General features: G+C 51.9%; 1 protein-coding gene across 3 annotated transcripts; it reads left to right on the top strand.

Annotated features, from left to right (window-relative positions):
- Positions 1-15,496: 15,496 nt before the first annotated feature.
- On the top strand, positions 15,497-21,189 carry SOX14 (SRY-box transcription factor 14). 3 transcript variants are annotated; one of them, XM_080605437.1, is made up of 2 exons: positions 15,497-19,634; positions 19,788-20,326. In XM_080605437.1, the coding sequence occupies exons 1-2, from the start codon at positions 19,363-19,365 to the stop codon at positions 20,083-20,085; spliced, it is 570 nt and encodes a 189-aa protein (XP_080461563.1). In that variant the 5' UTR covers positions 15,497-19,362; the 3' UTR covers positions 20,086-20,326. The 3 variants fall into 3 exon arrangements, with proteins under 3 accessions (XP_080461563.1, XP_080461561.1, XP_080461562.1); XM_080605436.1 differs by having other exon boundaries at positions 15,501-19,634; positions 20,186-21,189; XM_080605435.1 differs by having other exon boundaries at positions 15,499-20,326.
- Positions 21,190-23,108: the final 1,919 nt, after the last annotated feature.

Here is a 23,108-nt window from a genome sequence, read left to right on the forward strand (position 1 = left end):
CTGTCATGACTTCCTGAGTCTGTTCAAAATAAGGCACTGGGGTGCTGGAGGTGGTTGGGTTTAAGCTAAACTGATGTTCCTCTCCAGATCGTTGTTGCAAATCCGGGCTGGGAACTGCCATGCAACAGCAAGACGAGTGGCTTTGTTCTCCACCTCCAAGAGCTGGCGCTTTCACCTCTTGGACATGATTATCAGAGCTGGCCCAGTGTCTGGCTGGGTCTGGAGGCTAGGTGGGTCTCTCCTCTGCACTACCTCCCAAAGACGACTTACACAAAGTCTTCATGGCTGGATAAAACTCTGCACCTGCTGCTGAACACACCGGTACTGCTGGCTTCCCAGCACCCTGGCAAATGCCTCATATTGCAATCATGGGGCAGAAAATTGCCATCACGGACAGGGATTGTGTTTCTGTGTCACTGATAGCATCTCCATAACAAGCTGCAGCAACTACCAAACTGGCATGGGGAATAACAGCATTAAAGGTGAGGGCACGACACTGACTGCCACCTACTCTCTGTAGTAGCTTGGACTTTGGTCACCTACCAAAGGCCAGAGGTGGGCTGTTCACTGAAATTGTTGGCTGCAACATTTGGTGACATGATCTCTTCATCTGGCCACAAGCACACACCTCTCCGTTCCTCTCTTTCCTCTCCTCGTTGCAGCTGTGATTTAATTCCAGGCAGGCAGAAAAGTTTGGAAACATGCAGATCATTCTGTTCTATCTTAATCATCCTCACCGGGGGAAATAGAAGAGGAGAGCTTTTTAAAACACTTGGATAAAATGAACTAAAATGATGAAGTGCATTAAGAACAGGAAAATCTAAATGAGGTGGAAATAACGTCTTAATTGGAAGGACATATTTTAATCTTCTCTCTCTCCTGTACTTTTATGAACACACACACATGATGCTAACACAGAAGAATAAAGCATAAAGGTGGAGAGTATCCTGGCCAGCTGATCAGCCTCCCCTTGGTCTTGGCCAGCCCTACGTGCCACACTACTCACTGCTGAGGTCTTAAATCCAATGGCCATCACTGCAGAAATCATCAACCAACAAAATGCTGCGACAGGTTGCTCGCTTTGTGCTACTCAGGCAGATGGGAAGTGCTCATCTCATAAAGCTGACTGGAGACAACACCTCTGACCAGCCGAGTTACGCAGCCAGGACAGGATTCAGCTAGGTGTCTACATGAGGCAGGCACCTCCATTACCATTACGGGACATGTCATCAGCAACTGGTGGCGTTCAGAAAGCCACTCAGATGAGCAGATGGAGGTGTCAACCTCAAGGTGCACTGACCTGTGAATATGTGACCCCAGCGAGTGGCAGAGCTCAGACGAACTCTTTGGTGAAAGCCAGGGATGAAGCATAGTCCACCCACTGTAGTCTGCTGGGATGGTTGTACAACGAGGGTGTAAAAAATGGGATTTTTATTGCCTCTGCCACTTCATCAAAAGCTTTTTCTCCTTATGGGCCCAGTTTTGAAAATACCACTCTTAACTTGCATAGAACAACTCCATATCCTCCATCCTTTAGACAGCTCCAAGGACAGGTCCCTCATTTTCTGCAGGCAAACTTCAGCTCATTCCCCATTCAGCCATGGGTACTACACATGCCAGTAGGACTTTCTTGCTGCCCTTACCCAACCTTTTCTTTAAAAACACAACGTGAGGAATGATGGCTGAGGGGTTAAGGCAATGGTAGTGACAACTGAGAGAAGCTCCTCTGCAATCCTGCACTCTCTGCATGATTTGGGGGAATTCATTGCATCAGTTCCGACACCATCTGTCACAGCTGGGCACTTAGTGCCCGGGGACTGCCGGGCATCCTCAGCGGTCCACCAAGGGAGGAGTGAGCAGAAGATGCTGTCAATGAACCAGGCCAACTTTGCACACCCATTTGGCAACAGAATGAGTAGGTGGCTTACTTTTGATGCTGTGTTGCTCAAGTCTGTGATACAGCAGCATTTTCCTCTCCAGTCTTATTCATTATAGAGCAAAATGCAGTTTCTAAATGGTGAATTCATGACACTGCCAAACAGGTCCTGATTATCATCTGCCAGGAGGGCTGGGCTTTTTGACCTGATCAGAAAAGGGATCCTTAACACAGAAAATATATCAAAGATGATGTGTGACTCTCTCCATTGATCTGAAAAGAGGCAGGTCACTGGGTGAATTTGGGATTTTAATTTTATGAATCATCTTTTGAACTATGCTCATTGTAGTGGTTGATAGAGTCTGTTTCTCTCATGATCTGTGCTGATTATATATTTTCTCCTAAATGGTATCTCTCATTTCTAATATGCTACTATTATTCAAAGTGACTAATTGAAGTCTTTGGTCAGATCTGTATCTGGATATCACCATTAACCATATGTGTGCCACACTGAACTCACATCCTTGATCTGTACTTTCTTGGGCAGAGGGCACCATCAGACATTTTAGAGCCTCAGGTGATTATATTACTACAACAGGGAGTACAATAAGAGACAAAACCAAACAGATGCAATGCTACTCTTGGAGATCATTCACTACGTTTCAGACTCAAGGTCGCTCCTAATGCTGTTTTCTGACCCAGAGTCTTCCCATTCACTGCTGCCCAGCCCAGTGCTTGTCACTCCATACCACCAGCCACTTTTCTAGTGGGACAACAGCTGGATGCTGGATGAATAACCACACACGGTCCCCACGGGTGAACCTGGCCTCCTGTGTACTGAGCTACTAAACCTGGCAATGTTGCTTATCTTTCCTTCTCTAAAAGCTGCCCATGCAGTTTTACGCTTGTGGTTTTCAATGCCTCTTAGTCACTGGGATGATCATCCCAACTTTTTTCTAGATCTGCCTTGGGACACATTGGGGAAGATGTTGCGCAAGAGTTGTTTGTAGACTTCTGGGGAGAAAGCAGCTGGAAAGAAGCCTTTTAGTTGTTATATTTCATTCAGTTTAGGTTAGGTTGTGGGGGAGGGTGAACAAAGACAGGTGATACAAAAAAATCAAGTGAATGTGGTGGATAAGAAAACTGTCAGTGATGGACTTGTCAAACCTGGAGGAGGATGGCACCATGAGGGATAAAAGCATCTGCTGGTTTCCTAGGTCAGGAGGGGCTGACCCCAAATCGTCCTGGTGGGCACTGGCTGCTCAAGCTGATGAACTCTCTTCTACTGAAAGAAGCTCCCAAGCGAATCATTAAAAAAAAAAAAAAAAAAGTATTGCAGGTCCAATTTGCTCCCCTTTGATCCTTGGGAATGCTGATAGGATAGCTCCACTCGCAGGGCAGGAGCCGGCTGGGTGTCCCTTTTCTAGCAGAACTGATGGGGGACGCTGTGGCATCAGGGACTAGTGATAACATTGGGATGACCTAAAAGAAGGTGACAGGGACCTGCAGCCCATACTATAGCAGTGCGGCAGCCAGGGGTTGGGTGCTGTCCCCATCCCCGTCCTACGACCTGCTGTCCAGGCAGGGAGATGCTGCTGGAGCCTGGGCTCTCTCACAGCTTGCTGGCCACAGCACAAGGACCTTCCTTCCATCAGTGCTCTGGAAACATCAACGTCTCCTTCCATGCCCAGCCCAGACAGGGTTATTGCCCCAACCTCCAGCCCCTCTGGGAGAAGCACGCCGGAGATGTCCTGGGCCCCCTTTGCTGCGCAGCCACAATCAGGCCCTGCACAGACTGGGAGCCTCCGGCCAAGCAGCCTGGGCCATCCCGGGGCTCGAATCTCAATTAAAGCAATCGCAATTAAACCGCGGTGCGGCGCGAGAGGAGTGCTGGCCGAGGCGGCAGGATGCCTGAGCCATCCTCCGTCGGCAAAGTGCTGAGACAACAAACTTAACCTCTCTGTCCACAGTGTGCCTATCAGCCATGGTTATTAAATCCCACAAAAGGAAGAAGAGCAGAAGTGAATAGGGTTGAAAGAAAAAGCACTTTCCCCATTTGGATTACCTCCTACAGAACAGGACCTGCCAGTGAAAGGCGGAGAGTGTAATTGCTGGCCTGAAAGAGGAAAAGAAAAAAAAAAAAAAGGAAAAACTATAAAAGGAAAGAAAGAAGGAAGGGGGGAAAAATTGATAATGAACAATTTATCCTCTGAGCTAACAGTTAATTAATTCTGAAAATATCTGTCAGGCTAATGGGGGGGGGGGGGAGGGCTGTGCCATTGAACACAATTAGTAAAATAATAATAACAAAAAAGGGGAGAAAAGAAGAAGAAAAAAGATTTTTTTAAGGTGTTGCTATCTTCTTAGAGACCAAGCCCTTGGCTTCCCAATGTCATTCTCAACACAATTTTTTTCTTCTCTCCCTTCGTCTCTTTTCAGAAATTGTTCTCATGAATGATTTATATATGTCTAGTTATCTGGAGTGATTTCTATGGACCCGGGCGCATTGCTGCATAATTGTTAATTTTAATGCCATAATAGCTTCAGATGGAGGAAGAGATTAGGCGTTTATTGCACAATTAAATGAAACATACTTGAGAATCACAAAAGGTTCCGTAATTATTTCAGACCATTAATAAAATGGGCATTAAATTATATGGGACACAAAAGGGAAAGGAAATAGATTTTCATTACAGCAATAGAAGCTGAGAGTAGTAATAGATCCTTGTTGAATTCTCTTTCTCTCTCTCTCTCTCTGAAATTAATTGTTGCCCGGCTTATTTCAAAGCAAAATAAAAGAGAAATAAAGTGTGTTAAAGAACCTCTGATGAAAGGGCTTTGTTTGATAAGGACAATAGCCAGTGATACACTCTGGGAAAAAAAAAATAAAAAAAGGGAAGATGTGATTTTGGCTTCCTGCCCTCAGTCCCGACGGCAGTAACTGGGGCTTCGTGCACTCACACGAGGACCTCTCCTCCCGCTGCCAACACCACGGGGCTGGGACGGAGCACAGGGAGAAGGGGAGACCTGGACTGTTCCCCTGTCTCCATCCCGCTGCCACCAGCCATGGGGGCAGCTGTGGCATTTGGGGGAGAAAGTGCCACACACCGGTAGAAATGCCTGCGGTGTCCCTGCAGAGGGGCTTTGGGCTGCTTCTAGAGAAAGCCCCATGGGATCAATTTTTCTTGGGTAGAAGATTCAGTGCATGGAGGAGAGAGCTACAGGTGGAGTCTCCCCGACATTCAAAGCTTGATGTCCAGCGCCACCAGCACCTGGAGAGCTTCTCCTCTGCCACAGCCCCTGGGGACACCACAGGGACGAGGACAGCAGTGTCCCCAGAACTCCTCCTGCACGTGGCAAAGACAGCCCATAGGAGTCTGGACCTGAATGCCATCCAAACCTCAGCTTGTGGGCTGGGAAGGGCCAGGTACCTTCCTGAAAAGTACGTGACCTCCCGTGACACGAGAGCCAGGCGTCAGCACAGGCAGCACTCGCCCGAAGCTCCCATCTGCAGCTCCTTATTTCTAAGAGCAATGATTTCCAACGGCAATGATTTCCGATGGCCATGAGCAACATGTTAGGGTGAACTTCAGAGCTGAAACACTTTCCTCCTGAAAAAGAGGGAGAATGGAGTCAGCAGCTTTCTGGGGCAAGTTTTATGGGGAACTCAGGATTTCTGGAAGTAAAAAGCAGCACCTCTTAAGAGTTTCAGAAGTCCATGGATATGGATTATTTAGGTAGTTTGGAAAACCTGTGCTCCTAAAAGTAACTGCAAATGTGCCCTTGGTGCTAGCAGAGTTTGTGCTGATCTGAGTGAGCAGCGGTACAATTAAGAGCATAGGAGATGGAAGGAGGGTCACGGAGCTAGTGGAGAGCTTGTCTGCACGACTGCCAGCCTGACTTGGCTGTCCTTGGATCCCTCTCAAGAGCCTGAATCAGAAATACTTCTAAACCATCACTTGCTGCCTGTCCAAGGGGCAGTATGATGGCCAGTTCATCGCAGGGAAATGAAATGCAACAAACCAAAGCATAACAAAACAAAACAAAACAAAACAAAACAAAACAAAACAAAACAAAAAGAACTATTGACAAAGCAAAATTTGCCAAAGAATGTTATATCTGAGGAAACCTGGATCACCTCCTACATCACCCCCCTGATGAATCTGCCAAGCAGGCAGCTAGGGATGCGGGAATCATGGAGGGATCCCAAACCGGCAATATCCGAAGGCAGGAGTCGACAAACAGCCAAGCCAGGGTGGCTCTTCCCCAGAGCACAACTGCACTTGACAATTTAGCTCAGCTGACGCAGACCAGACGCAGGGCAGCTATTTTTAGGCTCCGTGCAGTGCTTTACTTAGCAGCTGCACTGGGGCTGCCTCCCTTCCCACCGACCCCAAAGGATGCGATCCCTGAGTGCAGGGGAAACGCCTTTGGGTGCAGCAGCAGGAGGCGGGTGGTAGAGCTGCTCCCCAGAACACGAGGGTTTGGGCACGGAGAGGGCAGGGACTGAGCTCTTGCCTTCTTCAGGAGGACAGGGGCCTCACCAGCCACCTGCATGCTGCTCTCACCATAGGAAACCGGCACAGGCAGGACGATTTTCTGCTAGTGCTGCACCCAGGTGGGACTCCCCATGGCTCCCTATGGTGGCCAAGGGCAGGGAAACCCGCCTGCTGTCCCCTGTCCCATGCACTACGGGGGACCAGCACCATGCTGAGCACCTGAAATGCTGGGTATGAGATCAGGCCTGGAGAGGGGACCAGCAGCAAATGAGTTGGAGAAAAAAAAAAAATGGAGAAAAAAATTGGAGAAAAAAAAATAGAGAAAAAAATATTGGAGAAAAAAAAATGGAGAAAAATATTTTTGGGGAAAAAATAAGAAAAGGGGAGGGGGAAAGGAGAATGCTTATCCTCGGGGAGGAGCAAAAAAAAAATAAAATAGATGGAGACAGCAATAAGATGAGCTGGGCTGCTGCGCCAGTGCCCTCTCCTGGGCAGAGTCTCGCTGCACAGCGCAGCGGAGGCGCTGGGGTGGGAAGGAGCGCTCGGTGCCAGCGCTACCTGCAAGGCTGGCACCAAAGCACCCAGTCCTGCGCTGCCCTGCTGCGACGGCAGCCGAGGAGAGAGGGGGGAAATAAGGCAAAGGGAGCCTCGGTCAGGGACAGAGGGAGGGGGAAGCCTGAGGGAGATGGAAGAAGGTCGGCGTTAGCAGGAAATAAAGACGAAATAAAAATGAACAATACAAAGTGTTAAAGAGTCTCTAAAAAGGATGTGGAGAACAGACTTAAGTGCAGCAGGACATCAGCCATGTCACCCAGCTGCAAATAAAGCAGAAGAGGACTCACAATGCGGGGTGAGTTGGGTTTTGGGGTGAGGGAAGTTCTCCTTTTCCCAGGCCTGCTCTTGCAGGGTTGGCTCCCAGCACACAGCACCTGCCCACCGCAGGGCCGTGGGGTCTGTTCCTCTCCAGGATGGAGCTGTGGATCACTCTGCCCCACAGAGGAACAGTGTTCTGTCCACCCCTGCCTTTTGTAGGTCTCCAGAAGACCGTGTGCAGCTCACACGTCCAGCTTTGGAAGCGGTGCTGTTGTGTTTTATGGAGGCGACAGCCAAGGGAAGGAGCTGGAAGCCAGGAACCTGATGGAGCAGTGGGATAAAAGGGAAGCAGCCTAACTCCAGTGGCCACCTTGATGAAAAGGGGGGGAAGGAGGAGGCTCAAGGCCAGCAGGGACTGGGGCTCAAGCAAGAAGACCAGGGAAAGAGCAGCCCTGTGAATGCTCCAGGGCAGGAGAAGACACTGGAGACATCCCAGCACAATGGGACATCCTTGCTTGACAGTCTTAATGTACAGACTTGGACTGTCTCTTGGGAATTTGGGACCACTGAGGCAAGCCCATGTTTTATCTCCCATGAATTCTTTCCCAGGCCCATGGATGACCTCTCCAGCTGTGAGTAGTCCTTTTTCCAGAGAGGTACCAGACTACTCCTCAATGACTGCTTGTTTCCAAGATTAACACCTCAAAAACTGCAATTTGGCAACTTCACCCCCTCTTGGAAAGTCCAGCATCCATGGAAAATTCAGGAATTTCTGGATTTGCTCCTGCAGCCAAGGAAAATGCATGATCCCTATGTCTCTTCTGCGCATCTCAGTCCGTTTTGCAGGCCACTGTTGAAAATGTTCACCTCCTCCTGCTGGCCACAGACCACCCCATAGCACTGCTGGAGACAGGATCTGCGCCCTCCCCATTTGGCTTGATCCAGGGCTGCATGAACACAGCAGCAATCAAGCAATTTCATTAATAGGGGCAGATGAATGCCCTGGTTGTCAGCACCCTCATTCTCAGCTCCAAAATAATGTTCACCCCAGTAATGCTTTGGAGAGCCTGTCCTAGCTATTCCAGACCAGTTGCCAGCACAGGGGGCTTTGAAAGCAATGTTGATCATGCAGATATAAGGAAAACAATGAAAAAAGAAAACAGAAAACAGTAAAAATCTCCTGGTTCAAGGGGGAAGCTGTCCTGTTTCCAGCTGGAGTCAGCCACGCTTAAATGCAAAGATTGAATTTGGCAAAAAAAAAAAAAAAAAAAAAAAGGAAAGAAAACCAACGCCCAGCCTTGTGGTGAAGCCAGCTAGGCAGGATTAGAGTTTCCTAGATGGGGGTCAGAGGGGGGAGAGCTTTTAGCAGTGATTTACACTCTCTGAATGAAAGCTTGGGATTTTGCTCAACTTCAAAGAAAAGATGCCCAGCCCTGGTGCAGCCCCCTCTCCTCGTTTTAGCATTGCTCGCATGTAAGCGGAGGGAGCAGAGGGCTTTCGCCTCGCCTCCTGCACCACCGAGAACTAATAGGGGAGATTTCACAGATTTATCAGCCCTACTTCCATTGGATGGCAGTCCGAGGGCTAAATTCCCAGGCAGAACATCCCAAACTCTCTCCCTCTGTAGGGCTGGGAGTTTCTTTGCAGGCTGCCCGTCCCGTGTGGCTGGGATCGTCTGGGATCTGGTGCAGGCTGCAATCTGATCCGTTCACTCCAGTGGCAAAGAGATATTTCGGAGCGGCCAGGACCTGCCCACGCTACTCACGGTGTTTCACTTGCCCCCATGGGAGCGGGGTTGCTCATGCTGTCAGCCCTGCAGAATTTGTAGCATTCCTGTTTTCCTTTCCTCCTTTTCCTAAGGCATAGATTTGTTTTAGATTCCACAAAGTTTTTTTTTGTTTTTTTTTTTTGTTTGTTTTTTTAATGGAAAATTTCCAGAGGAGAAACGTTCCTGTTTTGCAAGGGAAACAGAAAATGCATTTGCATCCTTGAAATTTTCTGCATTGGAATAAAAAGCCCTTCCAAGGGAATAGGGCTTGAAACACAAATATTGTGTGACAGCAACAGAAAAAACAGAAGGGGCAGCATTTTTGCAAACAGCTTTCTGCTCTCTTGCCTTAGAAATCAGGCAAGTTTTCAAGGAAAAAACAAAAAACAAACAAATAAACAAAATTCAGGATACAATCGTAGTATGTATCCAGGGCTACAAAAATCAACCCCAGGCTTTAAAGGAAGAACAAGTGCATTGAAAGCCACTCTGCCCACCTTTACTATGCCCAAAGAGACTGTAAGCCTTCAAGCTGCAGCCGCCAGGTCGACCTGCCCACAAGCCCTTTCATTTCACACAGGCTCTGCTTGTCCTTTCAGTCAGTTCAGAGGGATCAGCCCTTGGGAGCAAAAAAATGGGGTCAGGATGTTGAATTCCCTGAAATTCTCTTCCCATCTCAGTTTCTGGTCCTGATCCTGCCTGTGGCCCAGGCGCCCAGGCACATACCTCGCAGGTAACAATTAAAGGCATCGCGTGAGTCAGAGAAAGGCTTTGGGCTGCAATTTCTGTCGGCAAGAGATTAAGTGCACAACCAGTACTGATTAATTGGAAAAGAATCCTGGTCTGTAAACTGATGAAAACACTGCACTCACCACGCGTGTCAGGGCAGCGATGGGGATCGGGCCTGGCACGGCCAGGACTCGAGCACGCCTCCAGCCCCGGGGGGAGCCACAAGCAAAGCCAGCAGCCAGTGAGAAGATGCCACAAAAGAAGGAAAAATTCCTTCTCCATTTTCTTTTTTCATATTTGGAGTCAGTTTTAGGGACATGGCTCGGAAGAGCATCATATGTGCAGAAATAAAACGTCTCTCCATCTCAGCAGTGCTGTTCTAGTAGAAACACCTTGTCATCCCACAGGGGAAGATTCCGGTGTTAACAGGGGAGTAATAGCAGAGAAAGGGGTTAAGCTATGTATTTCTTGTGCTTTGATTCATTTTGGGGGCTATCTCTCGCTGTGTTGCTGACTGACGACAGCTTGAGATGCCGAGGTCTGTTAATTGTTATGACTCCCCAGAGTGTTGTTGCGAGCCATGTGAAAACACAGAGGGGAGCAATAACCACCTGTGGTCCTGGTGAGCAAGCTAATCCTAGAAAATGGGGAGATTCATCACTGTGGGGAGAGTGTGGGGCCCCAAGACTCATCCGCAGCGGATGTCCTCCGTGCTGAGAGGCTGGATGTTGAGGGCTGAGCCAGGGCCCTTCCTTCTGCTGCTGCAGTAGACTTGGGGACTCCAGGGATGGGGAAATGAGTAATCCCTGCAGAGACACGGCAGAACAAGCCCCCAGCTGAGGATGTGATGTGTAGTTACATGGTTGCTCATACCACCACAGCCTCAAGGGAAGCACTCAGCACATGTGGTGCCAAGTTATCTTTACCCTTGTAACGGTGTGCAACAATTGCTCCTTTGGGCTAAAAACCTGACCTTTGGGATTGGATCAGACAACATCTGCAGGTCCGTTCCAGGCTAAACCATTCTGTGGTCCTGTGATCTCCTCCAGGAAGAGCTACCCATGTGAAAAAACAGGGCTGGGGGGGAAGAGGCCCTGTTGGTTTGGTACCACAGCAGAATGGCCTCCCCGACCCACGTTTGTAGGTCTGGGTGACAGTTTGACCATCACGAGCCATCAGATCACAACAGAACCAGAGCACCAGAGGGAAACAAAGGTGTTTCTGTTGGACGTGTGCCCTGGGCTGTGTCTAGCAGCCTGATCCCAAGCAGTCCTTCCTGGGGGAGCTGGTGGCGATTAGGGGGCTATCGGGGAGCCCCGCGTTGGAGGAAGCGTGAAAAGTCAGCGCTGTGCACAATGCACTCATTCTTCCTGCTCGCCCTGCAAATTTGTCGCTGCTGATTAAATCCCTTTTCAGAGCGGAGCGTTTCAAGGCCCCTGCACGCTTTCCCCGGCGCAGACCTCTCTGCTCCTTCTGTGTTTTCATTCTCGCGTCGGCCTCTGCCCACTGAATAACAACAGTAATTGGATGTGTTTGAATAGCGCTGCTCATTATTGTTTGGCCAGTAATCAGACAAGTCTCCTGGCCCCTGCAACCTGACCGTGGGAGGAAGGCCAGACACAGAGCGTCCTCCTCCTCCTCCTCTCCTCCCACCCGCATCCCCTCGCCTCGCTGCCCTGCCCAGCTCCGGTTTTGGTGCCTCAAGTCGTGGTGGCTGGCAGGTGGCACGGGTGGGCTGCTCTGAGAGCTCAGCTGCTGGACTTTTATGTGGGCACCAGTGCTCTCGCGCCTGCCCGCTGCATTTGGGGCCATTTGGGAACGGCCTCAGCAAGGCGGGTTCCTGCAGGGTACAGTAGGCTTGTGCTCGGCTCCTCCACGGTCCTCCCTCTTTGCTAAAAAAAGATGAAAAAAGAGCCCCATCACCAATCTGGGCTTGGCAGCAGCGGCAAACGACCAGGATCACCAGTCAGATGCAGGTCCCAGACCCATAACAACTCTTTGCCCACAGTCCATTGGCCACATGTGTTCGCATGAGCCATGCCACGTCCCTTTATTATGACTAATAGACACACTTGCAGAAATCAGAATCTATTTCCAAGTGATTCATGAGCACGCAGGAAAAGGAAGGGGGGGGGGGGGGGGAACAACAGACTGAATACACCTGGTAATTTATTTGCTATGAATAATTTGAGCAGCCCCAAGTGACGGAGATATCTTAGTTATTTATCCTGGGGGTGAAATTTGCAGGTGCTGCAGACTGGGTGTGCTCCAGAGCAGGCCCTCCCTTTCACATTTGCCTCCCCCACCTCGGTATAAACCTCTACGGCCGTATCTGGAACGAGATATAAGGCATGCTGAATCCAAGGCTTTCATTAATTGCAGTTTCTGGAATCTCCTGCCGGCGAAATTATTCCCTGCAAAATCCCTGTCTGGAGGGTTAGGAAAGGGTTAGCGAGCGTGCCTTCCCATTTGGGGCCAGGTGGGGGGAAATACCGTTTGCTTTCATCTCCCAGCCTCGTAAAGAGCAAGCTGCTGCTGGAGAGATGGGCACCTCGTAAATCACCACCATAAATAAATAAGGACCGGGCGCACCGCATGGCCCTCGGCACGGTGGGTGCACGGGGTCCCAGCCCCATGGACGGGCTCTGCAGAAGCCCCCCACTGCTCTTCTTGCCCAGCAGCAGGCAGTTGCCCTCACGTGGCTAATAGCTTCCTGGGGAACGTCTGCTGCAGTATGGGGCCAAGGTTGTTTGAGTTTTTTTTTCCTTGTGGGTAGCAGGAGAATAATTTTCTGGAGCCCGGCGTGGCTGCATTAGTCGGCAGAATATCTAAATGCGAGCGGTGCCTCCTCCATATCTCACGTTTTGTGTCACCATATTGTAACTGTAGGGTTTTGTCTGCTGGCACCACAGGACTCTGATGCATTTCATTATTTTTAGTGTTAAAATTCAGAGAGATTTTTCCATCAAATATCTTTGTATTTGTTTCCAGAAACAAATGATTAGCATTAGTATTCATTAGTATTCGTGTTAACAATTGATAAAGGGCCCACTACTGTAGTATCTGAGCATAGCACACAAAATTCAATTAAAAATATAATAATTTCCTCAAGCCATGATCATATAATCTGTGCCCTCCCCCCAGATCACTTCCTGAGACTTCCCCCAAAGTTGGGCTGGCTGCAGGGGGCTGTGTTCATAGGGGGCATCCAGGCCCCTGTGGACTGGTGTTTGGAGGGAAGCTGCCTGGGTGGGTACGTGCTTTGTGGCTTTCCTGCAGCCAGTTTGCTCTCTGAGGTCAGTGGCAGGCTTGAATTTTCAGTAAATGACAGAAATTACAGGCTTTTTAGGCTTTGCATCACCACTTCAGCCTAAAGCTGTGTTTGCCAGTGAAGGACCTTGGGTTTGAGGCAGAAGATATCTCTTTCAGCTGGTCATTTCTTACCTACTGTGGTCACCTCCAGCAATTCGGGACCTAAACAATACACTTAAATCCTCCCTGCCTGCTCTGGAGGTTATCCAGATTATTTTGGACTATGTAGTGGATGGCTTCTGCAGGGATCTGGTAGCCAGCGTTTGGCCATTGATGTTAGAGTCCTACCTTTATGCTGGGAAGTGTTATGGATAAGAAATGGTCTTCAGTGCTTAAAATGTCCCAACAAGCACCTGCAGCTTCACCTGGAGACGCTGAGAATAGTTGTGTGAGTGCGAAGAAGAGGTCTGGAGCCCTTGCAGCAAGATAAACTGGCTGCTCTTTGGATTCTTCATGGGTTTCAAGTGCTACCTTCTCACAGCCTTTGTATTTCTGGTGAATATGTTTAACTGAAGTGCCACATCAGTGCATGTGAGAAGAACAGAGAGGAAATTATATGGTTCTTGTGTGATTTGGTTCATACAGGTGGGAAGCTAAACACGAGCTTAACCATGCTGTGGGTCTGGCTAAGTTTATTGGGCAGAACTCTAGCAAGAGTGGGCACATTGACCAAAAAAAGGCAGTTCTGGGAAAAAAAAAAGAGTCTGATTCCACCTTATCGGTATGTGTGATACTGACATATCCTAAATAAATGGAGTGGACACAAATTGAATGACCCTTCACTGAAATAACAGATGCTCCTGAATGTTGGAGCACTGCAGCCTGCAAGGACCTCTGCAGTGACTGCCTTTGAGCACCATCCATCTCACTCAGATACCCACATGCAAAATGCCATACACAGGGACAAGACACAGATCTCAGAGAACCCCAAGCCCATGAGCAGGTGATGGGATCACTCACGTCCATAGGAGTGTTTCCTCTGTCTTTGCATCATGATCAGAACTCCAATTTTCCTGTTATTTATCTGTATCAGCAAAATAACAGGAAAATAATACTTTGGAGTATTTGTTGCAGAACACAGCAGTCAGTCATGTTTGTCTGAACATCTCTTGCTTTCCACGTGTGGCTTTGACTCATGCACATAACCCAGCAGGTCTGTTGCAGAGCCCACTTGAAATGCCAAGCCCTGGAGGTGGGTTCCCTCCCCACCGCAAGCTTTTCATTCTGCCTTGTACAGACTCCTGTGTTTCTCCATGCCTAGCGTGTCGCCAAGAATAATCTCACCTCTGCGCTTCATCCTGTACCAGGGAGGACAGCTGTGTTACAGCCGACAAAGCCGTCAGGCTCCCCAGAAGTGGAGGTGGGTAAGGACCTGAGATAAACAGCTCAGCCTTGGCGCTGTTCTTGCAAGTTGCTGCTTCTATTCTGGAGCTCGTGTGCCTGAAAGGCTGTCTGTTTTTTTTCTGACTGTATCAGTTGGTCTAATAAAAGATACTACCTTCCCTTACGAGCCTGCTCTGCACTTTTGAGCTTAGGTCGTTTATCCTTCGCTTCATGCTGCTGACAAAGACTGAGGGTCCCCAGCCATGCAGTACCTGGGAAGTCAGTTCGGTGCCAAGCCCTGGTTTACATGCATGGCCACAGTGAACATCCTCATTGACTGGAGAGGCCCGTCGGCTCTCCCACCTGCTGCTTTTGGCACAGAGAGAGCAAAGTGGGACCTCCACAGACACTACCTTGGGCACATGGGCTGCTGCACCAGCTCCTCTGCAGGGGTCTATGCACCACAGAGGTGTCCTGCTGGCTTTCCACTGGGCAGTTCTCACCCTGGAAAGGATGAGCCACACTAAATAGCAGCTGAAGCTGCTGACCAAAGGCCAGGAGGTGGGAGCGTGGCTGGGCATGCTGAACTGCTGCAGTGCTTGAGCCCTGGGGGCTGCAATGACTAGGCATGGACACGTCCCAGCCCCAGGAGTCGTTTGCATGGCTCATGCCCTCCCGTGGAGCCCTGGCTGACACCATCTGGTGTCTGAGGCTACGTGGGCATTTTTGGTGCTCCCTGCCCCAGCACCACGCACTTCACAGCAAACCAACCCCAACAGGCGCCAACCTGGCTGTGGTCAGTATTGTTGAGAGCATCACACCCACGCTAGCGTGGGCAGCGAGCTGTACTTGGTTTTAGCACCGGGAAGGGTGCTATAACTCAGGGCACAAAGTCATGCTGCAAGGCAGCTCGTTGGGTTACTAATTGGGATCTTGCCCCCTCTGCCCCCTGTCAGGAGACCTGTGATGGAAACACATGCTGCTCCTGCCCGTGGTGTTGGCTTGTCCCAGTGGTGGCAGGTTTCCCAGCACCAGAGGTTCCCTGGCCCAGAGAGAAACCCCCCGCGTCCGAAAATGTACATCGCCTTCCTCATTAACAACGGACTGCAGGAAGCAAGCGCTGCAGAAGCATAATGAGCAGATCACCTGCGAGAGAGGAGTTCAGCAAATGCATACAGCATCGTGATAAAGGAGGGGGCATTTATGGGAGATCAGTCAGCATCACTCGTTAATTAAATGAGCAGAATGAAAATGAAGTTTGGAAAGGTCTGTAAACTCTTCAGCTTCAAGGCATAAACCAGGTCCCAATTAATGGGGGCTGAGAGGAACCTTTATTTTTGTAGCAGGTTATTCAACAGCTGCCTCCCGCAGTGCGTGCTGCCTTCCCAGGAAGCATCTCTTGTTGGGCGGTGTGAGAAAACAGATCGTGGGCTGATCCAGTCTGCCACATCCATCACTGCTACCCTCTTCTGTCATGTGTGGGCAGGGTAGTGACCTGCCCCATTAAATCCGTCCATGCAGAGGGCTAGAGCTGTGTAACTTTCAGTAGCTCTATTTCCATCAGTGTTTTTCTCGGGGTCGGGGGGGGGGTGGGGGTGGGGGGAGAGAGACGACACTGAGCAAGAAATACTGTAAACATGCACAGAGAATAACCTCTAAGTACGTATTCTGTTCTGCACAGCATCAGTGAATGCATCGGTGCTTGTATGAGTGCGTGTACATATATTTTACATACAAATATTGAAAAAATATTAGCTGATGATGTGATTAAATGGCTCTGTCTTAATATGTGGCATATGCGTGAAGAAATGTATGTATGCATTTGCATGTAAAATAACCGAATAGGAAGGAAAAAATATCTCAATATTCAGCCCAGGCACTGAGCAAATTCCATCTATTTGCAAAAAGCACTGCTGCCAGTGGGAATGTCACCAGGCGGCTGTGACACGGGGGAAGGCACCTGCAGCCACGTGGAGCAGCAGGGAGGACCACTGCCCTCAGCGCCTGCCAACAGCACGGACCTGAAAGGCTTTCCCAAACCTGCTTCCTTCAATTAAACATCCCCTCCTTTTCCTAATGCCCGGAGTGTTAATAAATAGATAAATAAGTGAAGATCCTTAAAGGTCCATTGTACCCCAGAGAGCAAATTTTGGGTCAGGGACATTTTCAGGTTGCAGGTGCTGAGCTCTTTGCCTGTCCCTTTTGGCAATCCCGGCACTGCAAAGCCCGACCGTGGTTCCCGAGAGGAGGAGGAAGATGAAGGCAAAAACACAGCTCCATTTATGTTGATATTAAATTGCAAGCTACATGATCTCATGCAATTTGAAGTTATTCCAAATGAACTATCTCCAAGAACACAATTTTAATGTTTCTGTATCAGCCCATTCTTATCTTTCTGCATTACCGTGATGTCATTCAGGAATAATAATTGCACTATTACTTTTGGTGTCTAAACAATCTGGCGAGGAGAAACGCGTTTCAGGCACCGCCCTGGGAATCGCTGCTGCCTAAAAATCGGGTGCGAAGTTTCTAAATCCCCCCCCGGTCCCTCCCCGGGGGTGCAACAGGTGTCCTGCCCGGACAGGCGGCTTCTGCTGGAAATGGAAGCGTGTGGGGATGGAAGCATTGGCATCTCGAAGGAAATGTTTCTTTTCCTCTCTCTCTTTCCTTTTTTTTTTTTTTTTTTTTTTTTTTTTTTTTTTTTTAACTTCTATAGGATGTAAATGAACAAAACGCAGCCCGAAATGCCCCGATCTCTGATCGGAGCGTGTGTGTGATGCGGCAAGGCGAAGGTGCCAGCCAATGAAAGCGGGGCTGCCTATTTTTTTTTTTTTTATCATTAGTATTGCGAAGCAACATTAACTGATTGGAAAGACTTTTCGGGAGCAGGCAGAGCCTGCGAGCTATCACTCCCTTCCAAACGATTTGTATCCGGATTTTTGAAACCGACGCCAGGTTTCCCTCGCTTAATCTCCGCGCGGGATGACAAATGATATGTATATTTCCACCCCCCTCGAAGAATCGGAGAATAAGCAAGGAAAACAAAGGCGGTTTTGTATTTTAAACCTAGATATACACGGGGGTGAGGGGTGTTGGGGAAGCGGCACCAGCGCGGGTTTACGCGCCTACAGGCGGATTTTAAGCTCCTGGCCGCGGGGCAGCGCTCGGGCAGCCGGGGCCGCTGGCATCGCTGTTCCCACGGGTGGGGGTCCTAAGAAATAAGTTTTCCACGCGTGTCGCTTGGCCAAGCCCGCAGGTAGCGGTTGCAGCGCTCGGGCATCCTCCACCGACGGGGCCACGCGTGGCGCGGATGTCCCCGAGGGGGGTAACGCTGCAGGCACCCGTAAAGGGGTGGGGGGCAGCAGAGGGGGAAGGGGCCGGCCGCAGCCCCCTTTTTTGTTGAGGGTCCCGCATTCACGGAGATGCTGCTGAGGAGTGGGGGAAGAACCCCTTGGGAAGGGGTTTTGGGGGGTCCCCGCCGCCGTCCCGGGGGTGGGTGGGGGGCACCCGGCCCGCATCTTTGGGCGGGGGGGGAGCGCGGCTGAGAAATGCGCGGCGCGGTTGCGGGCGCAACGAAAAAAGCCGCTGGGACGGCGCTGGAGGCAGCAGAGGCAAAGCCTCCGGCAGTGCCGACCCCGTCCAGGTGAGCGGAATCTAAATGGTGCCCCCCTTCTTCCTCCTCCTCTTCCTCCTCCTCCTCCTCCGCGGCTCCGCACGCAGACAGGGAAATTAAAGTCATTTATTGAGAGCGGAAAAAAAAGGGGGGGGGGAAGGAGGGGGCAAAAAAAAAGCAGGAAATAGTGCCGAGGGTAGTTTATCCTATTATTATTATTATTATTGTTGGGGGGGAGGTAACGGCTGATGGCAACACCCCCGCACGGAGCCGGCGCCGGCGGCAGCTCCCCGCCGGCCGGGAGCCGAAGTCGCCGTCGGGGCCGCGGGGGGAGCCCGGAGGGAGCGGAGCTGCCGCCCCCCCCGGCCGGCTCGGGGAGCGCCCCCCGGCCGACATCTCGTTTCTCTCCCCGGGAACTGCTGCACGGCCCAAAAAGCCCCGAGCCGGGGTGAGGGGCTTCCCGGCGGGGGCTTTTCGGAGCCCGTTTGTTACCCCAGCAGGTGCTAAAAACCAATAAGCCTCGAACAAGCGCGGCCCCCGCCGGGACCGGGGACAATTGTTTCCATTTAATAAATATTTCCCCCGCGGGCCTTTGGCGGGAGGCAGGCAATTATTCAAAGCGAGCCGGGACGCGGGCCGGCTCCCGGGGTTAAGCGGGGCTGCGGAGCGGGGGAATTGGGAGCGGGGCAGCGGCCCCGCAGCCGGCGGAGCGCGGCGCTCGCAGCCCCGACGGCGGCCGCGGGAGCCCGGAGGGCGCCGGGCCCGGTGCGCTCCGCTACCGGCACACCGGGGGGGTCCCGAGCGGCTCGGAGCCCGCCCCCCCCCCCATCACACCGCTCGCCTCCCCCGCAGCTGTTAGTGCGGCAACTCACAAAAGCCTTCCCTTTAATCCGTGCGCTCGCCGGTGGAGGGGGGGGGGGGGTCCTCCTTTCCCCTCCTTTCTTCCTCCTCCTCCCTCCCCTGTCCCCTCCCCTCCTCTTCCTCTCGCCCTTCCTCTCGGCCTCTCTTTTTAAGCTGGTCCCCCTCCGCGCTGATTGGGCGGCCCGCCGCGCTGTGAACGCCCTGCCACTATGTCAGCCTGCGCGCCGCAGCCCCTCGCCTTTGAACTGCCCCGCGCCGCTCCGCGTCCCCACCGCCGGCTCGCCGCCCGCCCCGCCGCCCGCCGGCCTCCGCGGGCCTCCGCGCCCCTCCGCGCCCCTCCGCGCCCCGCCCCGGCACGGCTCCCGCCGGGGACGGCGTTGGCGGAGGACCTGTGATGATCAGCTGAGCCCGCGCCTCCCGCTCCTCCGGCTGCCCCGGCCGCCTCCTCCTCCTCCTCCTCCTCCTCCTCCGCCTCTTCCTCCCGCCGCCGCCCGGTGCCGCCGCCCGGTGCCCCCCAGCGCGCCCCGCACCGCGCCCCGCCGAGCCGAGCCGCCCGCCCGGCCGAAGCATGTCCAAGCCCAGCGACCACATCAAGCGCCCCATGAACGCCTTCATGGTGTGGTCCCGCGGCCAGCGGCGCAAGATGGCCCAGGAGAACCCCAAAATGCACAACTCGGAGATTAGCAAGCGGCTGGGCGCGGAGTGGAAGCTGCTCTCCGAGGCGGAGAAGCGCCCCTACATCGACGAGGCCAAGCGGCTGCGGGCGCAGCACATGAAGGAGCATCCCGACTACAAGTACAGACCCCGGCGCAAGCCCAAGAACCTGCTGAAAAAGGACAGGTATGTTTTCCCTTTGCCTTACCTCGGGGAAACCGATCCCTTAAAGGCCGCCGGGCTTCCCGTGGGGGCCACTGACTCTCTGCTGAGCTCCCCGGAGAAGGCCAGGGCTTTCCTGCCTCCCACCTCAGCACCTTACTCCTTACTTGACCCCAGCCAGTTCAGCTCCAGCGCCATTCAGAAGATGACTGAGGTTCCTCACACCTTAGCCACCAGCACCCTGCCCTACGCCTCCACCTTGGGATACCAGAACGGGGCGTTCGGCAGCTTGAGCTGCCCCAGCCAACACACCCACACTCACCCCTCGCCAACTAACCCGGGCTATGTCGTGCCATGTAACTGTACAGCTTGGTCGGCTTCCAGTTTGCAGCCTCCAGTTGCCTACATATTATTCCCGGGCATGACCAAGACTGGGATAGACCCCTATTCTTCAGCACATGCGACTGCTATGTAACACCCACCCACACCCCCACAGGCGTCCCCCCGCCCCGAGCGAGGCTTGGGTTGCAGCCGGAACTGGGATTCATTCATGTGCATGTACATAAAACCCGCAGAAGCAAAAGGCCACCCGAACACAGGACTCTGCCGCCCGCCACCGCGCCGGGACAGCCGCGGACGCTGCCTCGGGGATGCTCCCGGAGATGCTCTCGCCCAAACCCGGCCCTCGCCCCGAAAGCTGTCCCCAGGCTCGGGGGGGGATCTGCAGCCGCGGGGGCGGATGGCAGCCCGGCGCTTGTAAGAGTTGTAAATGTGTTTAAAAAAATCCCGGAGAAAAAAAAAAAAAGAAAAAAAAGAAAAAAAAAAAGCGAAAGAAAAGCGAACCTTGAACTGCCCCTTTGGGACAAAGCGGGGAAATATTAGAGAGAGAGAGAGGCGGTTTCGATTTTTATTTATTCTCTTAATGTCTATGAGTTCTCCAGGGTCTCATGTCACTTGGACTTGACTTTGGGAAGTCCCGGTGTTACTATGATTTTTTGTTTTGTTTTGTTTTCCTTTTGCACATTGAAAGACGAGATCAGCTGTGTTATATATATAAATATATATATATTTTGCCACCACGCACTACTAGGTAAAAATTGCTTTTCATGTCAGAAGAAAGGCTCTTCAAAGTTAAAAGAACAAAAAAAAGAGGGGAAGAAACATTTATATTTAAAACATATGATAGTGTTTGCTTAATTTAAAACAGATAGTCCTTAAATTTGTGTGATCCAGTGAGACTAGATCTAAGTTTACTTTAGACAGAGCGTCAGGTATGAAGTCAGGCAGTAGAATTGTAAAAAATTTAATACTACTACTAATAATAATAATAATAACGAAAAACCGAATAAGAAGCGACGGTCATTTAAATATGTTTTCGCGATGTCTTGGGAAGAAAAAAGAAAACGTGTATCCGGCAGGATTTTACCTCGTTAAACCTTTTCATTTGTTGAACAAAGCCGTTTTGAATAAAGACAATCTGTCGTTAAACGAGGCCACTGCGTGGTGTGAGTGCGGCTCCCCGTCGGAAGAGCCCCGCGCCCCCCACCGGGGCCGCCGGCCGCAGCCCCGGCGCTCGCCGCTCTCCCCGACGGGGCGCACCGGCTCCGGCCCTGGGCCGGCGTCGCCCCGCAGCCGGCTCGGGCTCCGAGCGGAGCCCGTCGGGGAAAAGCGACGGCTGCGGGGCGAGCGGGGCTGCCGGCGGCGGGGGGAGCCCGCGGGAAGGGCCGGGGGGGTGCCCACCCCCGCTACGTCCCGGCCCCCCGCCCCGTCGGGCTTGGCAAAGTTGCCTCGGCGGCGTCGAAGTTTTAGCGGAGGTTTTTCTTTCTTTCTTTCGGTTTTTAATTCTCATCGGAAGTAGCGGGGGGGGGGGGGGGGGGAGGTGGAGGTGAGGGGAATTAGCATCTCGTCCGGAACAATTAGCGGTGTTTGGGGCGCTGTCCGTCGGGGCCCCTTTGTGCAGGGAGGGGAGAGGTGGGAAGGAGTAAGGCGCAAGGTCCGTCTGGAGGAGCTGAATAGCCGGGGTGCTGCGTGTTTGGATGTGCTTTGCTCATTAAGTGCTCTTTGGAGACCGCTGTTAGAATTAAACGGCATAACACAATTAACATACATGGGGCTTGAATGGGAGGGTAAGCAGAGGAAGAATAGATAGATAAATAAATGAGAGATCAGGCGAAGGTAAACAAAAGGGGAGAGGAGAAAAGAGCTGAAAGGAGAGGTTAGAATGGCTGCTCCAGCCTTGTTTAGCATGACAAAACGGCTCTTACAAATGAGGACAATTAAAGGAGCTGGCTGCGGGAGGGCCTGGGAGCAGCGGGCCGATCCGCTGGGACACGCGGGGCTCAATGCGCCCGGCGTGGGGCAGGGAGGCGCGGAGCGGCGCCGGGAGCGCCGGGCGCTGATTTAACCCCAGCTGACAGTTGCTGTCAGTCTCGGTGATAACACCGATAGCTCAGTGTCCTTTAAGATCTACCCAGATTAGTTTGACAATGGGCGGAGGTAGAGCGGGAGGGAAGCGCCTGCCCGCGCCCGCCGGGCCCCGCAGCAGCAGCCGGGGGGGCCCCGCGCCCGCCCCCGCTCCCACGGCGGCCGGGGGTCGCTGCCGACCTCGGCTCGGCCGCCCGGGACCCTCCGTGCCCCGGCAGGGCCGGGCCGATCCGATCCGAGCCGAGCCGCGGGGCGCCCGTCGGGGCCGAGCTCCCCGGGGCGGCCCCGGCGAGAAACGGGCCCGGGCCCAGGGTGCTGGGGGCACAGCCGGGGCGGGGGGGGGCGAGCACGAAGCGGCCGAGCTGGGAACTTCAGCGGGATCTTCCTTCCGACTTTCCTTCTTTTCTCCCTTCTTTCCATTTCTTCTTGCTTTCTTTTCCCTTTCTTTTTCTTTCTTTCTTTCTTTCTTTCTTTCTTTCTTTCTTTCTTTCTTTCTTTCTTCTTTCTTTCTTTCTTTCTTTCTTTCTTTCTTTCTTTCTTTCTTTCTTTCTTTCTTTCTTTCTTTCTTTCTTTCTTTCTTTCTTTCTTTCTTTCTTTCTTTCTTTCTTTCTTTCTTTCTTTCTTTCTTTCTTTCTTTCTTTCTTTCTTTCTTTCTTTTTCTCCCTCTCCCTCTCTCTTTTCCTTTCAGTCTCTCATTTTCACTCTCCTCTTTTCTTCCTCTTTCTGTTCTCCCTCTTTCTTCCCTTCTTTCTCCCTGCCCGTCTCTCTCCTTCTCTCTCCCTGCTTGTCCCTCTCCCGTCCTCGCCCACCGCCGGTGGCTCCGCCGGACTCCCCTCCCCTCCCCGGCCGCCGCTCGCCGTGCGCTCCGCTTCCATTCCCCCAGCCGCGTTACTCCTCCAACGCGCTCGCCCGCCTGCAGGTGTGTAGCTATTTAACTCGTGGAGATAAATAAATTAAATAATGATCTTGACACTGCAGTGAACCGATTACTGACTTTGATGTCAAAGGGAAACCAAAAAAAAAAAAAATACAACCCAAAAAAACAACCAAGGGAGAGAGGAAAAAAAAAAGCTA

This window comes from Anser brachyrhynchus (genome assembly GCF_964034855.1).
Source record: "Anser brachyrhynchus genome assembly, chromosome: 9".
NCBI classification, from domain to species: Eukaryota; Metazoa; Chordata; class Aves; order Anseriformes; family Anatidae; genus Anser; species Anser brachyrhynchus.

Excerpts from the sequence above, each read along its gene's own strand:
- SOX14 (XM_080605435.1), top strand. The coding sequence starts at position 19,363 with ATGTCCAAGCCCAGCGACCACATCAAGCGCCCCATGAACGCCTTCATG.